The sequence below is a fragment of the Oryzias latipes genome, chromosome 9, assembly GCF_002234675.1.
Source record: "Oryzias latipes chromosome 9, ASM223467v1".
Lineage (NCBI taxonomy): Eukaryota > Metazoa > Chordata > Actinopteri > Beloniformes > Adrianichthyidae > Oryzias > Oryzias latipes.
The window spans coordinates 1,940,205-1,963,944 of record NC_019867.2 but is presented as its reverse complement, the minus strand read 5'-3'; the positions used below and the strand labels follow the sequence as shown (position 1 = coordinate 1,963,944).

At 45.3% G+C, this 23,740-nt stretch overlaps 3 protein-coding genes and 1 long non-coding RNA gene across 7 annotated transcripts; 2 read left to right on the top strand and 2 right to left on the bottom strand.

Moving 5' to 3' along the window:
* Positions 1-64: 64 nt before the first annotated feature.
* Positions 65-5,145, bottom strand: LOC110015593. Its single transcript, XR_002290808.1, has 3 exons — positions 5,034-5,145; positions 1,029-1,463; positions 65-773 (listed from the first exon to the last, which is right to left on the bottom strand). It is a non-coding gene; the product is annotated as an uncharacterized LOC110015593 (long non-coding RNA).
* Positions 5,046-9,342, top strand: LOC101172907 (UDP-glucuronosyltransferase 2A1). The gene is made up of 6 exons (XM_004072099.3): positions 5,046-5,801; positions 5,905-6,053; positions 6,144-6,275; positions 6,572-6,659; positions 7,762-7,981; positions 8,146-9,342. The coding sequence occupies exons 1-6, from the start codon at positions 5,093-5,095 to the stop codon at positions 8,426-8,428; spliced, it is 1,581 nt and encodes a 526-aa protein (XP_004072147.1). The 5' UTR covers positions 5,046-5,092; the 3' UTR covers positions 8,429-9,342.
* Positions 8,637-18,374, bottom strand: LOC101172662 (RNA exonuclease 1 homolog). 3 transcript variants are annotated; one of them, XM_023958190.1, is made up of 17 exons: positions 18,268-18,374; positions 15,223-15,374; positions 13,459-14,609; positions 13,287-13,379; positions 12,958-13,213; positions 12,174-12,490; positions 11,964-12,101; positions 11,787-11,901; positions 11,642-11,713; positions 11,440-11,580; positions 11,210-11,323; positions 11,037-11,110; positions 10,858-10,962; positions 9,844-9,959; positions 9,638-9,776; positions 9,057-9,177; positions 8,637-8,904 (listed from the first exon to the last, which is right to left on the bottom strand). In XM_023958190.1, the coding sequence occupies exons 2-17, from the start codon at positions 15,362-15,364 to the stop codon at positions 8,816-8,818; spliced, it is 3,183 nt and encodes a 1,060-aa protein (XP_023813958.1). In that variant the 5' UTR covers positions 15,365-15,374; positions 18,268-18,374; the 3' UTR covers positions 8,637-8,815. The 3 variants fall into 3 exon arrangements, with proteins under 3 accessions (XP_023813958.1, XP_004072146.1, XP_011477070.1); XM_004072098.4 differs by lacking the exon at positions 18,268-18,374 and having other exon boundaries at positions 15,223-15,456; XM_011478768.3 differs by lacking the exon at positions 18,268-18,374 and having other exon boundaries at positions 11,440-11,577; positions 15,223-15,456.
* Positions 17,215-23,697, top strand: poli (DNA polymerase iota). Of its 2 annotated transcripts, XM_011478766.3 has the most exons (11): positions 17,215-17,428; positions 17,506-17,517; positions 17,548-17,625; positions 18,314-18,478; positions 18,594-18,740; positions 18,883-19,119; positions 19,196-19,374; positions 20,029-20,120; positions 20,210-20,343; positions 20,960-21,150; positions 22,854-23,697. In XM_011478766.3, the coding sequence occupies exons 1-11, from the start codon at positions 17,344-17,346 to the stop codon at positions 23,547-23,549; spliced, it is 2,016 nt and encodes a 671-aa protein (XP_011477068.1). In that variant the 5' UTR covers positions 17,215-17,343; the 3' UTR covers positions 23,550-23,697. The 2 variants fall into 2 exon arrangements, with proteins under 2 accessions (XP_011477068.1, XP_011477067.1); XM_011478765.3 differs by having other exon boundaries at positions 17,216-17,428; positions 17,506-17,625.
* The last annotated feature ends 43 nt before the right edge of the window (positions 23,698-23,740 follow it).

The window sequence follows — 23,740 nt, the reverse complement described above, 5'->3', positions numbered from 1 at the left end:
TTATTTTTTCCTTTGGGATGCAAAAAAGGAAGCTTCTCCTGCTGATGACAAACAAAATCTTAAGTTTTGAGGCACAAAAATGATCTGATGTGTGGAAAATAAAATCCCAACACTTTCTCAAATGATTTCTAAAATTCATTCATGTCAAATTATATCTAATTACACAAAAAATTAAAATAACTTCTGGTATTTTATGGTAGAAAAAAGATCTAATGAGAAGGATCCCTGCACTTTCATTAGGTGATGTAGATTTAACTTTATATTTTATATAATGACAGAAAATGTGGAAACGAATATAGCGTTCCACTTGTTTTGCTTTGTGGATGAACTGGGATTCCACGTGGGTCAGAGGTCACGACCCCTGTGTCAGAACTTGCAGAACAGCTGAGAAAAGGACAGAACCCAAAAAAAAACCACGAACGTAAAATGCTAACATGACCACACGAGTTCTGCGCGACTAAGCAGATGATTTTATGCAGGAAACTGTCTCAACGAGGTGTTTTGATGTCCTAAAAAACATCTTTGTGCTTTTTTTGGGATAGTTATTAACATAAAAGTAAAAAAAAGACAAAGAACTAAACTGCAGCTCTGTTGTTGGTGTTTAAAAGGCCAAGAAACTTTGGTTTTCTGCCCAAGTGGACGCACAGATGACCTCTGCTCATTGTCCAGCGACCGGCCGCCTGAAGGACCAGCGTTTAACTTACAACCCCAGAGGTCAGAGGTCACTTTGGAGTCAAACACTGTCCAGTTGCCCGACATGCAGATGGAGAGATCTGAAAGAAAAGACCAGTTTTAGCAGGAAGAAGAAAAGAAGTCTAATCCCTGTTTGCAAACACTGGCCTTGTGGGATCAATAAAGTTTTAATCCCCTCCCATATTTTTTAAAACAGCCGTCTAAATAAAATACACTAATTGAGACATTTTGAGTTCAGATACAGGAAAGACCTAAAAGTTAGAATTTAAGTTTAATGACCGGGGGAAAAAAACCTTCAGAGTAACTAGAGGCTGTAAAAAAAACACAAGAACCACCTTCAGGCTGCGTCCGGCTGAGCTGAAGAGTCAACAGACTCGCGTTTTCTGTTCTGATGGGGCAGAAACGCCACCGACGGCAGCTGCGCACGCCGGCGCCGACAGGTGACTGTCATCCAACAAACCCGACGGAAAGCACAGCGCCATCAGCCGGTCGATCCTCCTACTACATGAATTGAGGAGGTGTTTTCTTTCATGGTAAGCAAAGATATTTCACATTCAACCTGTAAAAAAAAGAGGTTAATCATAACTTTTGTTGTTGGAAAATGAGGAAATATTAAAACTTCAAGGTTGCTTTGGGGGAATTCCTCCTCGCGGTGTGTGATGGACCGGAGAGGCGCGTGACTGACAGCATCCACCTCCTCCTCCTCCCATCCGACTCAACCGTGTCTGAACATCCCTCTGACCCGGAGCCTCCATCCGGACCGTGAAGCTCTGAAAACAACAAATCTGTATGCGTCTCATTCCCTCCAACCCAGAGAGCGGGGTATTCTCCCGGGCTCAGGGGTAATCGTCTATGGAGAGCACATTTCCTTATCAGCGTCTAGCACACCGTCTGAATTCATTATCACAATGGGCCAGATCGGCGCAGGCAGCCCGCCGCTCTCCCGGCTCAAACGCCTGTGAAAGAGACATTTCTGGAGTTGGGCGCCAGCCGATGGGCCCTGAGCTCTTTATCCCTTTAAAGCCAATTCACACTCTGCAAGTTTGAATATCTCTCAGCTCAACCCCTGCCCTCCCACTCCCAGCATGCTCTTAAACCCCCCCCCCCCCCCTGCACTCTGTGGCTGCACGTCTGAGCAAGGGCCGCCGTTGGTGTGGACGAGTGGGATGCAGGTGCTGGCTGGACGGCGAAAGACGAAGGGGAAGTCGTTCATTGTTGGGGTGGACAGCACCCTCTCTCTTCTGGAGCACCCACTGATTCGGGGAGGGGGCACTGACAATCGCTCGCCCTAATCTGATTATGCAAATGTCTACTTCAAAAAGCAGTGCTGTGTAACGCTCAGCGAGTGCTGGAGGAAGAGGAGCAAGCCAGAACGAAGAAGCAGTGAAGAAAAGTCCAACATGGAGTCCAGACTTCTACCAAAACATTAGCCTGCAGCACCTTCAACACTCCAGGTGGTGCCTTAACCTAAGGGGGGGGGGGTCCCCTACGAGCCCCAGCATCCAGCAGTTCACACGGTTATTGTCGTTGAGTCAAAAGGGATCAACAATGTTAATGAGGTGAGGTGGAGCGGGGGCCAGTTTGGAGGCCCAAACAGCTAGAAGTGACATTTCTCCAAGAGCACCGATTCCTTAAGGGGCATTCAGAAACACCCTCTATAGCCAAGACTTTAGAGTGACCCCCCCCCCCCCCCCCAAAACGTCACTGAACCCAGTCCATTTCAAAAAACCGCTGCTCAAACGACAAGAACCCTGAAGACTGGACCCAATGTGCATCTACAGGCGGTGTAGCGGTTCCTTTTAACAACGATTCATAATTATTGGTTGATGATCTGATTCATGGTCGATATAAGTTTATTTTGAACGATAGGATTGGATCAAATTCTCCGACCTAAAGTGGATCCAGATCCTCTTGATCCAAACTTCCAGCAGTGAGACTCAGACAGAAATTCCTGCTACTGAACAGTTTTCCAGATTCTTGGATTTCTTCCAGATCATCAAGTTTAAATGAAATCTGTGTCCAAAACAACAAGTAAACTAGAATGAATGTCAAATCCATTCACATGTTAGTTTCCTAAAGTTCACCACTGTTGTTTTTCCACATCCAAAGAATCCAAAGGGAACATTCTTAGAACATTCTAGACACTGGATGGTCACATGACTTTATTCAAAGTCTGTCCACACATTGGACTGGAATGATGGACTGATCCGTGTTCATGACATCACACGTGTGTTGTCCGCTGTGATTGGTCGTTTGTACCTTATAGTGAAATAAACCTACTGTACCTCAATCCAAATAGTATTTATTTATCAATATGATTGAATTATTTTATTTTTATTAGGATTTCGGTTGATTTGATTAACAACTTGCCTCAGACGGATCGATCTAGTTGGACAATAGGAATAGAAATTGATTCATTGATTAATCGTTAAACCCTTTTTTATTTTTATTTTGGAAACATAACTTAAAAAATAAATTACCAGCTCCATCGAGGTTGTGGATGTACATGACAAAGTCCATGTGAAGCTCAGCTCTCCATCTGATGGATAAGTGACTGATTAAAACAAAGTTTGACAATGTTTTGATAAGAACTGTGAAGTTTGAACTTTTACTACAAAATACACAGAAGAGGATAAGGGGGAATGGTCATTAACGACCAACAAGCCAATTCTCCTGACTTTATAACGGTGGGGGCGAAGAAAATACAAGAGGTCATGGAAAAAAAGGAAGTATCGAGGACTGCTGGACTCGTAACACAACATAGGACATGTAAGCGGCTACAAAGATGAAAATGTTATGTTAATGTACATTTAGGGAAACGGTTAGATCCAAGATAGTTCATTAATAATTAGAAAGAAAATTGTTCTCTCTTTTTTCAGAAATAATTCTTAAAAAAAGGGATGTTAAAAAGTCTTTCTAGAACTCAGGAAGGAACTTGGATCAGAAGCAGACTCTGTTAGGGCGACCACCACAGACGATCTACTTTGGAGCTTTTTGGGAATCTTTATGACTTCAGCTTGGATGGACCGGCCCCAGTTCCGGGTCCTCACCGTCTCCTTCGTCTTCTAGCTTCAAAGTGTCAACTTTGCGTCTTTATGTGGTCAATAGTTTTTTAGCTGCACTATAGATGGTGGTAGAGCTTCACCTTCCAAAAGGTCCCAAATGGGTTCCCAGAATACCTTTTGAGGATGACCAATAAGGATTCTCCATAGTTTCAACAAACTGAATTTTATCTCTGCAACAGGCCACAAACCAGCTCTTAGAAATCCTTAAGCTTGATGACTTCCTGTAGTTCTGATTAGACCATTGCCAGATCTTAGTTGCATCCCCCCAGCAAACACCGAAGACATACTTCAGTCCACAGTGGGGGTAAAGAACATGGCACCCCATGACTAAATGTCCCCAGACAGTTGTTCAGGCCACAAGTCAAACTCACTGTTCCCAACTTGGAAGATCAGGAAAGAGATTCTCTTGTTCACAAGGAGGAACTCCAACACAAGGCCACTAAACTGGGCATCTGTGAGCGAGTCCACACTAGCCCGTCACCTCTCATCATAAGGAAACTTCAAAGTGGGAGTGTCTCAAAGAGTCTGGTTTCAGAGCATAAACTGTGTCTGAAAGCAAGAAAGAAAATCTCTGGCCGGAACCACCTGACCTCCCACACAAGTTCAGGTTCCTTCCCACTCAGGAGGTTCCCTGTTGGTCAGGGTCTACTTCCAGGGATTGGCCCATCAAGCCACCCATTTTTGACCATTGTCCAAACCACACAGCACACGACACTCATGGTCCATCCTGAGAATGATGAAGGAGACTCCATGCTGGACCCAGCAAGGAGGCCACCAGGCCTACCTTCAAGCTCAGACCTCAGGTGCTTGTGTGGGACAAGACCCAAAAGATGTAAGGCCAGGCATCATGATGGGCGCCTCCTCAAGCATTATTGACTTTCCTGCTGTGTCATTTCTCCTTTAACCCTTGTGCTATCTTAGATGACCCCCCCCCTTCCATTGACATGTTCTCCCTACCATGACAAAGGTGGATAAAGGTGGAAAGATTTCATGTAATCCATGGACACCAGTGAAGATCACAAATCATTGAAGAAGAAAGGTTCAGAGCACTGTCTAGTGGGTCTAGATGACCCAACTCCCAATGGTAAAGAGCCTAGGATAGCACAAGGGTTAAGAAGCAAAAATATTATTTACATAAACAATTGTTTTAGAGGATGACTGTAAATCCTTGCAGTCTTGCACTCTACCCTCTTTCAGGGTGGACCTAATGTACCTTAGATCGTATGGAACAAAGAGGAGCATGTCAGAGTTCAGCGTCTGCTGGTTAATCATTACCTGAGAAGGTGCGCCTGTAAAAAAGGCTCAGCAGGGTCTCCAGCCGACATCCAGCCACCATGGAGCTGCGTCTCTCCCTGCTGCTTCTCTGCTTGACGTCGAGCGCTTCTGGAGGAAACATCTTAGTATGGTACACTGAAGCCAGCCACTGGATAAACATGAAGCCGCTCCTGGAGACTCTGGTGGACAGAGGACACAGCGTGACCGTCCTGGTCCCAAGCACGTCCATGTTCATGAGCACCAAGGAACCGGCCCACTTCCACTACCTGCCGTTTAACGTCTCCGTTTCCCTTGAGGACATGGAGAACTATCTAGAAGAACTGTTACACTTCAGCATGTACGAGATGGATTACATGAACTACTTCCAAATCTACAAGAAGTTCATTGATCTTATGGAGTTCGAAATGAGCTATTCCTTAGATTATTTGGACGGTGTGGTGAAATCCGAAACGACAATGAAGAAGCTGAAGGAGGGACACTTTGACCTTCTCCTGTCTGACCCCATCTATCCGGGCAGTGACTTAGTGGCTGACATTTTAGGACTTCCTCTGGTGCTTTCCTTACGTTTCAGTATGGTCAATAACTGGGAAAGATACTGCGGTCAGCTTCCTTCTCCCCCGTCCTTCGTGCCCGCCAGTATGAGCAAACTGACGGACAAGATGGACTTCTTCGACAGAGTGTGGAACTTCCTCTTCTATGCTTTAAATGATGTCGTCCTAGAACCGATTTACTGGACCCGGGTTGATAAATATTACTCTGAGGTCAGAGGTAAGCACCAACACACCACCTGAAGACCCCCTCCGTGGTTTGATGAAGGTTGTTTTGCTCTTTTCAAGTTTCAACCTTACCTTTGGTGTTCGGTGTGTCACAGGAATGCCCACCAATGGCTGCCAGTTGATGGGGAGAGCGGATATTTGGTTGATACGAACATACTGGGACTTTGAGTTCCCTCGCCCATTTCTTCCCAACTTTAAGTTTGTTGGTGGGATCCACTGCCGACCTGCGAAACCTTTACCAAAGGTGGGTTTTTTTTCTCCCACGTCTTTGCAGCTATTTTTACAAGTCAGGAAAATCTTAAAGATGGGGACAATTTGAACTGCTCTCCTGCAGGACATGGAAGAATTTGTCCAGAGTTCTGGAGATGCCGGCATTGTGGTCTTTACGTTGGGATCCATGATCAAGAACATCACGACGTCAAAGGCAAACATGATAGCCTCAGCCCTCGCTCAGATTCCTCAGAAGGTAAGGAAAACCTCACAGAACTCTGTTGATCTTTAAATATTGAGAGCTTATTGGGGAGAACAAGATGAAACAATTACTGTAGGAAATTTAAAGCAAATACATGGAAGAACAGAAGTTTGAAATGTGGAATCAAGACCCGATGTGAAGGAGCCATCTTTACTTGCTTTATTAAGATATCAAAAAGAAAAAAAAACTTTAATATTTAACAAAACTGCCCCTTACTCTCTACAACTGGCTTCTGATTCAGGATTCTACACGTCTGATAAATGTTTAAAGAAACTGTTTTCTGGCTGTAGGTAGTCTGGAGATACAGCGGGGAGAAACCAGTAACGTTGGGTCCCAACACCAAACTTTATGACTGGATTCCTCAGAATGATCTACTGGGTGAGTAAAGCCTTTGTCACAGACACCCAAAATAGGCTTGACCCGTACGGGTTCTGCTGCTTTTTTTGGGTTGTCAGGGTCCGTGGAGGGTCACAGAGAGGAGTCTTGAAGCTCGTACGGCCACCTCAAAAACGTCCTGAAAATGGAACGCACCATCGTCGTATGTGTCTGGCAAGTGTATCGTGAAGCATTCATAAGGATTATGGAAGTTACATGCACTTCTGACGTACAAGTGACGCTGTCTCATGATGTCCTCACGCCACGCACAGAAGCTGCACGCACGGGGTGTGCACGTGATACAGAAGTACCTGTTGGACGTTCACACAAACTTCACTCTGGCTAATTTCCAACAGTCAGGCTGCAGCAAGGAGCGTGCATGTTTCACGTGAACAGCACTCCTTGTACAGTCTGCAGGAATTGAAAATATTTATAAATATCGTCTCGTGTCTCGTCTATTTACCCCTCACGAGTTGAATGTTGTCTTACGTGTGTTTCCCTACAACCTGTCGCCTGCAGCAAGCCTGTAGAAAAATGTCCATGAACATTTTCTCTCTAGGGGCTCACTGAATGATACAACCTTGATATTTCATGTAGGTCACCTGTGGGCCCTGTACAGGTTTGACTATCATCAGCAGACAGCCTAGGTTCACCCATTAAAACTGTTGGGACTAAGGCTCAGAGTGGAGCAACTACTACACCTGTGAGGAAATGCAGGGACAGAGTTAAAACTTGCTTGAATTAGGTGTTGTAACAATGAATTTTAACGATTCGAATCATATCCTAATTTGGGATTGACGATACGATTCCTTGTCGATTTTGGTTCATCTTGAACGATCCGATTCACTGACCTGAAACGCACTTGGGACATCTTGAGCCAAAATTTCAGAGGGACTCAGATGTTGTCTTGGTCGATTTTACACAATAGTAAATACCCCGTCTCTATTCAAACGGGATTTTCCGACGTTGAATATCGGATGTATCCCATTTTGAAACGATTTTATAACGGTTTAGGTCAATTTGATGACAGATCTATCTGGTTGGATTGTAGTAATGGGTCGATAAATCGTTTCACTCCTACTTGAAAAATCTTGGCCCTCAACAGGTCATCCAAAGACGAGAGCCTTCATCACCCACGGTGGCACCAACGGCCTCTATGAGGCCATCTACCACGGCGTTCCCATGGTGGGCATCCCCATGTTTGCTGACCAGCCGGACAACATGAACCACATGAAGGCAAAAGGAGCTGCAGTGATCCTCAACCTGAACTTCATGACCAGCGAGGACTTCAGGGACGCCATCAACACCGTCGTCAACGATAAATCGTAAGTACATCGACACGTGGAACACCTTTTCTGTCTCGGGGGGTCAAACCTAAGACGATCTCACAAAGACGCAGATCTTCTGACTGCAGGTTGAAGGGGTTTTCCTCATCCTTTGTGAAGCTGAAGAGCACAAACACATTTCGCCCCCCCCTTCTCATCCACAGCTATAAAGAAAACGCGATGCGGCTGTCCGGGATCCATCACGACAGACCCATGAGCGCCCGGGACGAGGCCGTGTTCTGGATCGAGTTCACCATGAGAAACAAGGGAGCCAAGCATTTACGGGTCCACTCCCACAAGCTCACCTGGTACCAGTACCACAGCCTGGACGTCCTGGTGGCCTTCCTCTGCTTGGACCTCTTCCTCATCTTCCTCTTCATCGGGACCTGCAGGTTCTGTTTCAGGAGATGCTGTGGCAGCAAAGCAGTCAAGACGAAGGCGGAGTGAGGATTCAGCCGAGACGGGGATAGAAAACTCACGGTTCAGTAAACAGACTGGGATTTTAAGTGTGGGGGGGGGGGGTGTCTGTAATCACTACAACTTTGAGCAGGTTTGTCCACCTGCATCTCATTTACCACACCTGAGGTCCATCTGGCATCAGAGGCTGAAGCCTCATTGGCTGATGGACGATTTGGAAACAAAAAAAAACCAGACAGATTTTTTTTGCTTTTAGTTGAAAAATAATTGTCAACCCACCACTTTACAAGCTCATATTTGAAAAAGAAAGATAAGCCTCAAATCCCTCTGCATACAAAAAAAGACACATTTAACTAAATAAGTGACAGAACTTAAAACAAAACTCCATATTTAAATCTGAATCTGGCAGTGAGAGCTTCATCTTTTCATTTTTCCGTCTTCCTTGACCCTCCACAGCATCAGCTCCATGCAGGCAGCTGCATCCTCTGCAGTGTCGTGGCCACAAACTGGGAGAAACGGCAAACATTGAGTCTCACCTGTTCAGCTCTTCCAAATGTATTTTTAAAAAGGACAAATGTCTTTATTCAACGGAACGACGAAAAGAAGCTCGGGAACGTCCCCCCCGTGGGCAGCGGACCCTCCCACGCTGCACACCCACCGCTTTCCTGGATGATCCTCCGGAGGTGTTCGGCCGTCAGGTGTTTGAGGCTGAGCCTGTGGGGGGGGCCCAGGCGGTGGGGGAAGACCACCGACGTGTCCACGACCTTCCCGTGAAGCAGCTAGAGCACAATAAAAACTCCTCAAACTGCTTTCATTTCTACAGGATGATCGGAAACTGATCAGTCGCATTGCATCATGGGAGAAAATATATTTGTACCATGTGTATTTGAGTTTTCATATTAGTTATAAATGTTTAACTTAAAAGCAATAAAAACTCAAAAGTACATTTTCATGACTCTTATTTTTGTAAAACCACAAGCCTGAAAACAAGAAAAAGAAAACCTTAAGATGATCAATGCGCCTTAAATACCTTCCTTTTATGCTCTTAGTTTCCACTTAATTCTGTGGTAAAACTGCATTTATTAGCATAAAAAAACCTGAAAAGGATGGTTGAAAGTCAAAGACAAATTATTTCACTAAAAGCAGCATCTTTGTGTACTTTCAGACTCTGTTTTATACAAAGACAAAACAGAACAAACATTTTGGCCAAACGTTCTCTAAAGGTGTATATCTGGTCACCTTCAGCAAACAGAGGTCTGTTTCCAGGCCGTGTCCAATGAGAATGGTGTCTGCGTTGATGAAGCTCAACAGAGTTTGCTGAACTTCCTCCAGTGAGGCGCTGCTCCCCGCCACGTCCTTCTCACAGATACCCGAAAACCTGCGCGAGTCCACAACCGATCAAAGCAACAGGAAGACCAGCCGACACTCGGAGGGAAGGCAGTTACCTGGTGTTATAGTCGATGACCTCGCTGTCGGGTTTGACGAAGGCGTCGTAGACCACTTGGAGGTCCGAGTTGATCACGGTGACTCTGGACAGCTCCAGGCCGCGGACGGTGTAACACTGAAGACGACATTGACAGAGCGGAACCTTTTCAATACATAGAGGATTAAAGTTTGAACAAATGAAGCTCCATCCATCCATCAGCGGATCGTAGGGTAGTCAAACTCTTTTCCCCGTACACTTCCTCCAACTCCACTTGGGGGACTACCAAGACAATTCCAGGCCCGTCCAGCGTGTCCTGGGCCTTCCCCAGGGCCTCCGCCCAGTGGGACATACCGAACACCTCCCCCATACGAGCCCCCTCAGCTGGCTCCTCTGGATGTGGAAGAGCAGCAGCTCTACTCCGAGTGACCAAGCTCCTCCCCCTATCTCTAAAGCCTGCGTCACACGGCCACTACGTCATTTTGTGCATAGAGCAGGGATGACGTTGGGTCATACCTGGAAAGAGCGAGAAAAGTTGTGGTCTCATGTGAAATTTTCACAGATGATCCCAAAAAAAACACGGAAAAAGTTCATATCAACCACATAAATCATCGTAGAACATGAACCGTGCGGGATTATTTCGCCGTTTATATGCAAAATATTTATGATTTGTGTGTCAATCATGTCATATTAACATGATACGTGTGCCGTGTACGTGATATAAAAGTTATACATTCCTGGTACATACGTGAAATGTCTGTAAGACATGCATGGAAAGACAGAAAATTTGCGTATGCATCTTGGAAAAAAAATGTCCGCTTGGATTCTCCTGGTTCACCGGCTCATGACCACAGACCAGCATTGGAATAAAGATCCACCCGTAAACGGAGCTTACAGTGTTCAAGTCTCACTGACGGCAAAATCAGTTCTCCGCATTTCACCAACAGCTTTTCCCGTCCAAACCTAACCGGGAACCTTCAGGTGTTTCAAGGAATCCACTGTAAGCAGTGAGAGATTCAGGAATGAATGAAAATACCATTTCACAATCCAGAGCATAAACCCCAGGACACGCCGCATCCGACGGGCTCCTGGCTGCCGTGGACACAAACCCTTCCAGGCTCAGGGAATCGTGGACGTGCAGCTGGTCAAGGGGAGAAGCACTCTGTAAGAGATTTTTCTAAAGCGGGTCAGCGCATTTCAACAGTGGACCTCCACCTTGAACAGCTGACACGCCGGAGCTCCCATGACGCCCTGACAGCAGCTGTAGCGGGTCTCCACTCCACCCGGCACTGCAATTCAGAACAGAGTCAGCACGTTCATAAACACGTCTGATCTAAAAGGCAAACGTGTACACGTGAGGTGCAGGTGGATGCAGATTGCCCTCTGACCTTTGTTTTTGACCCCTTTGCCGTAGTGGTAGTTGCACTCCTCCTTGCGGACGTGTTTGCCCGATTGGCTCACGGAGTACGTGGATCCACATCGACAGCAGATCCGTTTCAGGGCTGGAAGCATCAAGAGGGAAAGCTGAGGCTCCTTTGCACATCAGGCGGCTAAGTCTGCCCCCTAGTGGTAAAACAGGAGAACAGCAGTGACCATCGGGTGGGAAATCTCCACTTACGGTCTGGGTTTGGCTTCTTTTCGTTAAAAAGGGCCGCACATCCCCGCTTCTCCGGGTGCTGGACGGGATAATTATTCTCTATCATTCTGTCATCACTCAGAATATAATCCTTCAGACTTTCATAGAAAGCCGTGTCATCTGCTGAAAGACAAGAGTCAGAGAACTGAGCAGCGGCCGGCCCATTCATCAAAGTGACCTCCACCTTTTCCTCTGAACTTCTTGGGGCTCAGTGGGATGTTTCCTTTAGATCTCTGGGTGATGACTTCTGTCTCGTCTGCAGCACAGAAACATGACAGTCATCTGACATTCTCAGACGTGGAGGAAACTCAGATTTTGGAGGATCTCACTCTTGGGAGCAGCGGCGCTTTGGTTCTTCAGCCTCTTCAGGGCGTTCACAGCGACACTCAGGTACTTGAGTTTGTTTGCGCTGCGGTTGAAGACGCTCTTTTCTTCGCTCAGGGCCTGTTCACACCAGAGCGGGTTCAGATGCTGGCCTCTGTAGAGAGCAGACGTCGCAGGCTCACCTTCTGAAAGGCTTCGTTAACGTCCTTCGTGGACTTGAGGAACTCCTCGGTGAACATGTTGACGTAGCGCTGGCGAACGTTGTGCGGGACTTTCTCTTTGGACGCTTCGCTTTGCTGCTTCAGTTTACGCTTGTTGGGCTGAAAATTTTAAAATAATAAAAGTCAGGTGAGCTTCACTGGATCTAAACTTTCAGGTGAATTGGGTTCAACCTTCTGGGCCGTCTTTGCCGCCGGCTGAGGGGCGGCTGAGGGCAAACACGCCGATGAAGAAGCGGCGGTGAGCGCAGGCCGGCGCAGAGGAGCAGCCACGACCACGGGGGGCGCTGCCGAACGGCTCCTTGGCATCACAGCGGCGGGATGGCACGCCTGCCCGACGGCGTTTGGATGCACCTGACAGACCGGAGTGAGAACAGAAGGGGTGGAGGTGGAGGCAACAGGAAGAGGAAAAGCCCCCTGAGGGAGGATCAGGTGCAGGTTGTTGCCCACTTCGATGACTGCCGTCCCGACTGGTATGTAGTTCACATAAGCTGTGGAGGAAAGTTACATTTTAATGCACTGATATGCATCTACATCCATCTCAGCAAAAGATGTTCAGATGTTTGTTTTCATGGGAGAAACGCAGAAACGCTGCCGAGCCCGGCTTTAAGACGACGTCATGAAATGGGCGGCACCCACAAGGAGCGAGAGGCGGAGCCTCAGAGACCGAGTCGCATCACTTCCGGGTAGGTGTGCCAAAGGTAAGATATCATCATATATATGGATATATTTGAAATTCTGATAGACCCTTTACAGAAAATTTCACGTAGAATAATTTCTATGTGAAATATTTTTTCACATAAAATTTTTTTGGAAAAATGGTTTGGACCGGTCCGTTAGAACATTGCCTGACACTAAACCGGTCCATGTTCTAGTAAAGGTTGAAAACCAGCGCTCCATCGCATACAGAGACTGCGCTCACATTTGAAAACAGACGCTTTTGTCGCTACATCCTTACCGTGCTGCAGAGCAGCAGACTGCAGGTGTGCCGGAGGCGGAGCCAACGCGTGTGCCGCCCTGATCTCTTCCTGGCTCCTCTGGGTCATGGCAGAAACAAAAGCTTGGCCGGCCTTCACCGACGCCGTCAGCATGGAGGCCCTCTGCTGCACCTGCTGGATCCTCGAGACGGAGGCCCGTGCGCCGTACGTCGGCGCCGGTGGCTCCCGGAGGGGAACCAGAACCTGCGGCTGCGGCCTGCTCTTCGCCTGCGGTTGCTTAGGACGTCAGACGAGGACGTTTTAATCCTTCTAAAACCCTCGGAGGAGAAGTCATGTCTGTCATTTCTACCTCTGGGTTTCTGTCGTCGTGGGCGACCCTCTTCTTCCCTGCAGACGCCTGAAGTCCCACATTTATCTGCAGCTTCTCCGCATCATCTTCCAACTGGAAAAAAGACATTTTTATGCACAAAAATGATTTCGTCTTTAGCTTAGAGAGCTTATCCGGCTGGCGGCAAACTCACAGACGCGTCAGGATAGTCCTGGTTGTTTGCCTCCATGAAGATCCTGTAGCACTCCTCCATCGGGTCACTGTCCGACAGCTCCACATCCGAATACCTGTGGTCGTCATCTTCCTCTCCATCATCATCATCATCATCATCTTCAGGGCTGGAGTTGATCTCGATGATAGTTTTGGCAGCAGGTCCAGATGACTCTGTTCTCAAATCTTCAGACATTGAAACGGTGGAAGTGGGAGGTCGTCCCGCGGGTGGAGCAGCTTCTGCGGGCTGCCGGGATCCAACAGGCGGCGTTTTGGGTCGTGGCGAAGGCGCCGAGCTTCGTCCAGGTGTGCCGCCGTGACCTGAAGCACGAGCCGAGCGACCAGCTGGAGTCGGAGGCTGCTGGATCTGCGTTTTCTCGGCACTGCCAGGCGGCTCAGGCGCTGGACGGCTCCCGCTCGGAACATCCGGGTCCGGGGAACCTGCGGTTCCATCAGCTGAGCAGGTTTGTTTGGCGGCTGCAGTACCACAAACGAGACGCCGATGGGTCTCCTCCAGGTTTTTGAGGCTCGTGTGAGAAGAGTCGATCGTGGCGGTCATCATCTGGAGCTCCTTCACAGTTTCCTCCGCACACGGCGGAGGTTTACTTCCAGCAGAAACCCGGCCATTCGAGTCTTCAGGCACAGAAACCTCGTCGATAACCAGAACACTGTCTTCCGTGGCGTCCTCCAGGAGCTCCAGAGATGAAAACCCAGAAGCTGGAGCAGCAAGTTCTTTTGCTTCAGGCGTGGATCTTCTCCACTCTTGCTGGATTTTACTTTTCTTTCCTGAAGAGCTGTACGAGCGTAAGGCAGCAGAGAAGTTGGACAAAGGGTCATATTCTAAATCGGTTCTTGGTCTGGAGTTGTCCACCAGGTACTTCCTTGTTGGGACGGGGTTCTTCTGCTCTGCAGACGACGGCGGTCCATGAAAGCCCCGGCTCTCGTACGTTGGCGTGCTGCTCCTGTCGGCACTTTTCGAGGTGTAGCTGGACAGGCGCCGTTGCTCCCGCTCCACCTCGTGCCTCACGCTCTCGATCTCCTTGTTGAGCCTCTCCAGCTCATGGAAGCAGTGGTCTGAGAGCTCTCTGTTCACAGGAGCGCCACGGGCTGCATGAGGACCGTCGGAATCTTCTCCTGGAAGAGGAATTAACAAAACGGTTGGGATTTCTATTACTTTTTTAAAGTATTCATGGCATAAATTCAGGTCTGACAGCTCCAAAGAACTTTTCAGAAAAATATTTCAAGGATGAAACTCAGTTTTTTAACCATGTGACCTTAATTTAAAGAATATGGTAGAATTGGCATCTTACATTTTTTGCTACTCAAATTTAAAAAAGATATATAATCTCAAATTAAAAAAAAAAATTTGATCCTCTAAGCTTAAAATTTTGCAACATTTAATAAAATGAACAAAATAGAATAAATAGCTTAAATAAATAAAAACTTAGCATACTTTAATAATTTAAGCTATTAAATCATTAAGTAAACTTAGGTTTGACATTTCACTTATTTTGATACTTTATGAAAGGAACTACTGACTACCTCACCATAACCATTAACTACAGATAAAAAAAATCCAAACAGTTAAATTAAAAGAGCATACATAAATAAATGTTTAGATAAAAATAAACACACTTAAATAAAATCCGTTCTTGAACTTTTATATGTATAACTTTTAATCCGTTTAACTTAAAATATCACGTTAAAGGAACGACGGTCGGTGAGATAACGGAGACCGATCACCGACCTGTTAAATCCACGATGGAGGAGTCGTGAAGGCCGGACGCGTCCGCCGCCGCGTGCCCGTAGAAACAGTGCGGCCGCTGACAGCGTCCACGCCGCGCGACGGGACACGTGATCCCAGCGAAGAGTCCGGACGACGGGAACATGGGCGAAAACCTGGACGGACCCGGCCAGAACCGGAGGAAAGCACACACACCCTTGTTAATGAGCTGATCAGACAGGTGTGTGACTCACCTGCAGTCTTCAGCTGACGTCAGTCCTCCTTTTATAGGCCTTCCGCCACCCTCCCACCCCTAAAATCAGGGTTTGAATATAAAACTGCTCTTCTGTCACGTTGTTAATTTTTATAAAATCAATTGTAGATTTTGATCTGAAAACAGAAATATTTATTTCTCCTCCCGACTTTAACAAAATTTAAGAAACTTTAAATGCAAGAAAACTGATCAGCAATTAAAAAATTACCAAAACACAAAAAATGTCCGTGTCCGGAACAGTTAGTTTTAAAAAAAAAGTAAAAATTATGTACGACTGAGTTTTAGGGCCAGTTTACAAAAAAAAAAAAAAAAAAAAAAACTTTAAAGTCGTGATTAAAACAAGAGGAAATATTACCATGAATATTCCTAAATTTGTTAGAAAAAAGTAATCCGCAAATTTAGGATAAAAAAGTAGGACTTTAAATCTCGTAATACTACTTTTGTTTTGGGTGGCCCTAAAACTCCATCATAATTATGAAATCATATTGCATTCATTTGAAAAAGAGAATCTGAGGTTTTTCGGGATACTTTTGTTTGCGTTTTTTTTCCCCAGTGGATCGTAAGATAATTTTTTTTTTTAAAGTGTATTGCATTCAATTGTAAATGAAAAAAGATCATTCAAATCTTTTCCACATTTTCATTCGAACATGTTTAAGAACTACAAACAGGCTGGGCTCTAACCTCATCTGCTCATGGAAATTATAAGATGAGCAGAAAATGTGTTCTTCTTTTCTTTTATAATATGTTTTAGATTTTTTTTTAATACATGAAACGTTTTTTGTGTTTGTTTGCTTGTTTTAATTAAATGCAAAATGTTTCCATACTTTCATACTATGGAAGCACTTGTGTCTCATAATTAAAAATGAAAGTCAGTACCAGAAATGCCTTTTCATTTTCACAACAAAGCTGCGTTTGTTGACTTTGTTTGACAATTCAAGAAGAAAAAGAAAAAGCAGTTTGGCAGATTGATTTTTCATTTTATTTTTGAGTTGACAAACGCAGCTTCATTGTGAAAAGGAAAAACTGTTAATCTGTTAATCCATTTTAATTGTCAAATTAGATATTTCTAGTTGAATGTTGATACACATTTACTAGAGAACTTTTTGAAAATGAAATGTCAAACACCATTCTCTTTATCCTTTTATTAAAGGTGACAGATTAAACTTTGTTGAAGAAACGAAAATGCCGTTTGGCAGATTGATTTTTCATTTTCTTTTAAATAGATAGATATAGATAGATAGATAGATAGATAGATAGATAGATAGATAGATAGATAGATAGATAGATAGATAGATAGATAGATAGATAGATAGATAGATAGATAGATAGATAGATAGATAGATAGATAGATAGATAGATAGATAGATAGATAGATAGATAGATAGATAGACAACTTTATTTATCAATGGGGGAGGTTCCCGCATGGAAATTGACATCTCCATCGCATACAGCACTGGTTGACATACGTATATGAAAGAGCAGTACAGTATCCAGAAAAATTAGAACAGTAAAAACAGTAACAGTTTAAATATCTGCAGAACAGCATATACAAAAAAAAGTCATTCAGGCCCTTTCCCTTTCCTTTTCTGTCCCCCTCCCCCTTTAAGTCAACAAATGCAGCTTTATTGTGAAAATGAAAAAGCATTTCTAGTACCGACTTTTATTTTTTAATTATGCTACACAAACGCTTCCATACATGGCTTTCTTAAGGAGGGGGGAAATAGGAAATCCAGGTTCGTCTTCCACACCAGTTGGTGGCGGTAATGAGCTTCTTAGCTGTTTTGGCGCCGCTATTTCAACCACAGAAGAAGAACCCTGGCTGAATCTTTTACACTTCAGATGTTTTTACAAACTTTAGACTCATAAATAAAATGGACAGCAGCGATGAAGAGATGGACGGAGACGATGGCCAGTGGAGGAGCCAGTTCACGGGTCCAGAAGAACCCGCCACTTCCGGTAAACTCTGAAGCTTTAAGCTAGCCCGTGTCGGAGCTCGCGGCTGTCATGAACTTCAGTTGTGTCTCCGTTTTCAGGATGGAGCGTAAATAATCCTCCAGGAGCTCCTCACAGAGTAATTCTCCACTTTGACCTGGACTGTTTCTACGCTCAGGTGGAGATGATCAGAGATCCTTCTCTGAGGGAGGTTCCTTTAGGTAAATTCTCTGTTTTAGGCAATTTTCCACCGTTTTCTTGTTTCTGCTGCAGTTTTCTTTTTTGATTTCAGATTCCCGCCTTTCATGGAGTTTTTTTCTTCTTCATTTTATTCCATTTAGATGACATTTTACCGTTATGACCATTTATGGACATTATATAATTGCACTTCCCCACTAAATAATAAATTTATTTCCATTTGACATTTAATATTTAATGGATTAAGTGTAGTTTTTAATATTTCTGTGTATAATTAAAGGTAATTATAATGACCTCATTAACATGTGGATATATTTATATGGAGATTAATGTAGGCTACATGTGTGTCTATAAATATATTTGTGTATATTTCTATACCATCTTTTTCTTTAAAGGTTTTTTCCAGTTGTTTCATAGCAAATAACCCTAAGTTCTAATGTATTTATGTACAGATAAGTATTTATTTAGTTTACTTTTTTCTGTTTTAAATTCCAGATTAACCGCACTAGAGCAATCTGGAATAAACTGGATTAAAGCAAAAACACAGGAACAAAACTTTGTTAAACATAAATGTATAAACTTAATTTAAAGGACGAACAATACATTGTAACAGATAGGAAATCTCAGAGCAAAACTCAGTATCCAGGTGTGACTTAGTTATATACCTCTTAGAATTTAAAGTTGCTCAAACGATGACGTCTGTGTCCTCAGGCATCCAGCAGAAGTACATCATCGTCACCTGTAATTACGTGGCGAGGGAGCGCGGCGTCACCAAGCTGATGTCTGTAACCGATGCCAAAGAAAAATGTCCAGAGCTGGTTCTGGTCCGAGGAGAAGACCTGACGCTCTACAGAGAGGCTTCCCATCAAGTGACAGGCAGGAATCTGGAGCCGTTCTTAGGCTAATTAAAAACAGATCTACAGGATCAGATTGTGGAGAAGAGCGATCCTGAGACTCTGATTGACTTTACCTGCCGTTTTCCTCCTCTCAGAGCTGCTGTCGTCTTTCTGTCCTTTGGTGGAGAGACTTGGCTTTGACGAAAACTTCATGGACGTCACAGAGATGGTGGAAAGGCGGATGAAGGAGACGCCGCCGCCTGAAGGATATTCGTTTTCTGGACACGTCTACAACCCTTCCAGTGAGTTGGACTCGCATCGCTGCTGCAAACCGTCGCTGTCAGGAAACTGAGAGGAACTTGCAAATCAGGATATTTGCATGAGAATCTCGGTTTCTTTCCTGCAAGCGGTCCGTTTTTTGCAGAACGCCATGCCTCTGTGCAGACGCAGAGATCAGCGGCAGCGACCACCCGCGGCTGGCTTTGGGCTCCTACATCGCGGCCGAGCTGAGGGACGCGGTCCACAGCAGACTGGGCCTGACGGGCTGCGCCGGCGTCGCCACCAACAAGCTGCTGGCCAAGCTGGTTTCAGGCACCTTCAAGCCCAACCAGCAGACGGTCCTGCTGCCGGAGGACGTCGGCCACATCATGGAGTCACTGGGCGGAGTTCGGAAAGTTCCAGGTACGGAAAGATGGCCTCCTAAAAAGCAAACCTGTGGCGTGTTTGAGAAACTGTTCAACCTGGACGCTGCCCTCAGGTGTGGGGCATCAAACGGCTAAAAAACTCCACCAGCTGGGCGTGGTTAGCGTGAAGGACCTGCAGCTCCTCCCACTGCCTGACTTGGTGAAGGAGTTCGGAGGCGCTGTTGCTCGGCGCCTGAGGAATCTCTCCCTGGGTGTTGATGACTCACCTGTCACCCCCAGCGGGGCTCCCCAGGTGAGTCGGGACATTCGCTGAGCTTCTGACAAAAATACAGACTTTGATTAGATCAAAAAAGTAAAATATATACCACACAGTTTTTTTTCTTTTTTAAATGACTTTAATATGATAAAACGAATGATATCTGATTGAACACAGACAAAGGAAATGTGTCAGTTCTGGTTGTTTTTGATCTCAGTGCGGCATTTGTCCATTGGTAATTTCACATCTGAGCTAGCAGAAATTATATGTGGAGTTCCCCAAGGCTCCATCCTGGGGCCACTTTTTCTATTTAGCATTAACATCAGGGCTAATATATATATGTACATATAGTTTATATTTATACTTTTTCTAAAGTTTTTATTTGAATAATCACCCCTTTAATATTCTTGTTAAATATTTCTTTAAATTTTTTTGCCTGGAATTATTTTTGATCCCAAAATCACCCGAGTTAACGACATCATTTTTACTTTTCTTACAAAATAAAAGTCTTGTTTCTGTGATTCTGATACTTAAAGAGTTTCATTGTTGATTGAGGAGCAAACAAATAGATTTATTGACACTGTTTTCTATTACATTATTTTCTATATGATTTTATTTTATTGAGGTTCAAAGGAGTGAATGAAGAACTGAAGCTTCATCTAAAAACTCCTGTCGTGTTTTGTGCTTCAGTCTCTCAGCGATGAAGATTCCTTCAAGAAGATGAGCTCCGAGGCCGAAGTGGTGGAGAAGATCCAGCAGCTCCTCAGCCGTCTGGTGGAAAGGTCAAAGCAGCTCCAGCTGCCCTCACCGCCCACCATGTGCCAGCGCTTTGCTCCTCCTAACATTTCGGTCTTTTATTTTGGCGAAAAAGGATGCAGAAGGACGGCAGGCAGCCTCAAACCTTCCGGCTCACCATCCGCAGATACACGCCAACCAACAAGTGGTTCAGCCGGGAGAGCCGGCAGTGCCCCATCCCGAGTCACCTGGGGCAGAAGATCCTCTCTGGTGGGCCGGCTCTTCAGAAAGATTCTGTGATAAATGTTGTGCTTTTATTCTGAAACCCTTTGAAGGCGAAACATCAATCTTCACTAGAAAATTGGAAGTGTGATCTGAAAAAGTTTTTGGAATTTCCCTCAAAGATACAAAACAAAGAGATCCTTGAATCGCCCAAATCTATAAATGAGTTCTTCGGATGAGTATTTTCAAAATAAAAGCGGTCACTCGCACAACTGTAACACACACAAATACTGATATGTGGATGTGACCTGAAACGTTGGGATGTTTTCCATCGTGAACCTTCCAGAGTGGCCTCATTTCTGAGCAAAGATAAACCGTTACTGCTCCGTCTGAATTCATGCTCTTATTCTTTAGATTTTCTCGTCTTTGGTCTCTAATAGCCCAACAGAACCAGATGATCGTCTCTCATCTGATTTAGTGATGGAAACAGAGAAATAATCCATTAAAATGAAAACACGGTTGGATTCCTTTCACCAAAAATCTAAGAATTCATTTTTTTTAACTGAACATGGATGTTATATTTCAGTTTTGTTTCTCTGAGTTTTTCTCAAACTCTTCTTGAATGATCGGTTTCCTTCACGAACGTCTGCTCCTTCCTGCTCAGGCGCCACCGAGGACGCCGTCCTCCCGCTCGTCTCTTTGGCCATGAAGCTCTTCCATAAGATGGTGGACGGCGGCTCCGCCTTCCACCTGACGCTCATCAACGTCTGCTTCAGCAACCTGCAGAGCAGAGCCGCCGGCGCCGGTGGGAAGGGCGCCATCACCGCCTTTTTCCCACGGCGCTCCCAGAATCAGGTTTCTGTTCTTTACCTTCCAAAACCTTGAGTTTTTACGTCATGAAAAGTCTGACATGGATTCTGCTTTTTCAATAGTTTGGACTCTTATAAGCAGCTGAAGGCCGAGTGTTCATCCATCCATCCATCATTTATCAATCTGTCTTTAGAAGGATGAGAGGGTTGCTGGAGCCTATCCCAGCTGCTGTTAGATGAAGGCGGTTTTCATTCTGGATGTTTACCTGTGAAAAAATTTAGAATCATTTCTTATTCAGGGGTCAGCTTTTATAAAAATACGACTAACTATCGATTTTATGTTTTCATTTGGTTTGAATTTGATTGAAAACCAGCTTTTTGTGATTGTTTTTTTTTTTTTGAGAAATTTTAACGAAACAAAAGTGAAACTTTTTGATGACATTTTAAATTATTGCATTTAAAAACCAACAAAACATTTTTTTCCTGTAAGTTGACAAAAAATAGCAGCCAAATGCTGGAAAATGATTGTTTTTATTACCAAATTATAGTTAAATGAATCATTTCCAAAACTTTCAGGGTTTTTATTTTTGCGCTTTTAGTAATAAATAATAATACATTTTATTTATATACACTCAAGGTCGCCTCACAGTACAAAAGTATGTAAAAACATAAAAATACAACAATAAAGCTCCAGAACACAAAATATTTTAACAGTTAAAAACAGCAATTTAAATATTATGAGCTGAATGCGTGACGCAAAAGGGGAGTTTTGAGGTGTTTAGAAAACTGAAAGAGGGAGTCCATATTTTGTAGATCAGAGGGGAGGGAGTTCCAGAGTTGTGGGGCAGAGCGGCTGAATGCCCGACCCCCCCCATGGTAAGTAGACGTGGTCGTGGGACAGCCAGTCAGAGGAAGGGGGTAAAACAGTCAGGAGCTCTGAAAGATACGGAGGGGTGAGGCTGTGGGGGGCTTTAAGGTTAAGATGAGGATTTTGTAGGTGATCCGGTGAGGTACTGGTAACCAGTGAAGCTGCTGTAAGACGGGTGTAATGTGGTGAATGGGGGGGGGTTTGGGTTATTATTCCAGCAGCTGAGTTTTAAACCAGTTGAAGCTTACGGAGGGTTTTTAGTGGAAGTCCAGAGAGAAGGGAGTTACAGTAATCGATGCGGGATGAAGAGACTGTGGACTAGGACAGCTGTGGAGGGAGGGGGGAGAGCGGGACGGGGACGACGAATGTTACAAAGATGGAAGTAAGCGGAGTGGGTGATGTCACTGATGTGGGCGGTGAATGAGAGAGTGCTATCAAGGAGGACACCCAGACTCTTAACCTGAGGGGAGGGAAATATGGAGGAAATGTCGAAGGAGAGAGAGAAATGACCAACTCTGCTGAGAGTGGATTTAGTGCCAGGAGTTCGGTCTGATTGCAATTTAATTTAAGGAAATTTGCAGTTAACCAGGATTTAGAGAGTGAAGAAGGTGGAAAGTAGAGCCAGGTTTGGATGAGGTGTAGAGCCGGGTGTCGTCGGCATGGCAGTGAAAATGCATGTTGTGTTTCCGAAACATGTGACAGAGGGGGAGGAGGTAGATGATGAAGAGAAGGGGCCCCAGGACAGAACCCTGGGGCCCACCTGTGGTGATTGGAGAGGTGAATGATTTTAGCTAAATGAACCTCTTTATTAAACCAAAACTCCCAACAATGTGGTTCCTGGAATCGTCTGAGCTCCTCCTCTTCTGCTCTTCCCGCTGCAGGACTCGGCTCCGAGTATCGATGGTCGCCGCTCGGGTCATGGCGTTCCTCCAGCCCCCACAGGAAGCTCTTCAGGCTCTGAGGGGGAGTTCGGTGGCTTGGAGAGGAACCAGAGCTTCTTTGAGACTCTTCTAGAGAGGACAGACATTCCCCGCAGCACACAAGGATGCGGTTTTAATGAAGCCACCAGAACTCCGTCACAGAGACTGCCAGCAGATGTTGACCCAGAGGTGTTCGGCGCCCTTCCAGAGGAGATCCAGAAGGAGCTTTTAGGTTCTGCTCACCTAAACTCCTCCACCTGCCCCTCCATCGCTGATGCTCTCCGTTTACCTACAAACAAACCTCCAAAGACCTTCACGGACTCGGAGGGAAACAAATTCTGGAAGGATCCCAGTCCAGCCGACCCAGCGACGGCTGTGGGTCCAGAGCGGCTCGCGGGAACGAGAACCCTCACAGAGCGAGCGGCGTTTCCTCCGTCATCCGACCGCGAGCTGCCGGGAAACGTGGATCCTCTGGTGTTTTCCCAACTCCCGCTTGGAATTCAAAGGGAGCTGAGGTCCGAGTGGAGGCAGCAGAAGCCGGTTCTGAAGGTCCCGTCCTCCAAAGGTTCTGGCAGGCGCTCGCAGGGCAAAGACCCAAAAGCTGTGGGGGGGAGCAGTCAGCACAACAACCTGCTGAAGTATTTCAAGCGGAGTTAGAGGAGGTGGAGTCGATCCATGTGACCGTCTGTCAGGAGGAACGTTTAAAAAAAAAAAACAGAACGGATCTGGAACAAAAGTCTGTAACCAAACGCCGTGTCCAACCATTTCAAAATAAAACTTCTGCCGCTGCAGGTTTGATTCCTGACGGGTTTCCATTCTTCTCATTATTTCTCCACACCAGAGAAAGT

What these genes read in the sequence shown, in the direction of transcription:
- LOC101172907 (XM_004072099.3), top strand. Translation starts at nt 5,093, where the DNA reads ATGGAGCTGCGTCTCTCCCTGCTGCTTCTCTGCTTGACGTCGAGCGCT. An exon ending in ATATTACTCTGAGGTCAGAG is followed by an intron (nt 5,802 to 5,904) that starts GTAAGCACCAAC and finishes GGTGTGTCACAG; the next exon opens with GAATGCCCACCAATGGCTGC. An exon ending in ACCGTCGTCAACGATAAATC is followed by an intron (nt 7,982 to 8,145) that starts GTAAGTACATCG and finishes TCTCATCCACAG; the next exon opens with CTATAAAGAAAACGCGATGC.
- LOC101172662 (XM_023958190.1), bottom strand. Translation starts at nt 15,364, where the DNA reads ATGTTCCCGTCGTCCGGACTCTTCGCTGGGATCACGTGTCCCGTCGCG. An exon ending in CTCCATCGTGGATTTAACAG is followed by an intron (nt 14,610 to 15,222) that starts GTCGGTGATCGG and finishes TTCCTCTTCCAG; the next exon opens with GAGAAGATTCCGACGGTCCT. An exon ending in GTCATCGACTATAACACCAG is followed by an intron (nt 9,777 to 9,843) that starts GTAACTGCCTTC and finishes GGACTCGCGCAG; the next exon opens with GTTTTCGGGTATCTGTGAGA.
- poli (XM_011478765.3), top strand. Translation starts at nt 17,344, where the DNA reads ATGGACAGCAGCGATGAAGAGATGGACGGAGACGATGGCCAGTGGAGG. An exon ending in AGAAGAACCCGCCACTTCCG is followed by an intron (nt 17,429 to 17,505) that starts GTAAACTCTGAA and finishes CTCCGTTTTCAG; the next exon opens with GATGGAGCGTAAATAATCCT. An exon ending in GGGGCAGAAGATCCTCTCTG is followed by an intron (nt 20,344 to 20,959) that starts GTGGGCCGGCTC and finishes CTTCCTGCTCAG; the next exon opens with GCGCCACCGAGGACGCCGTC.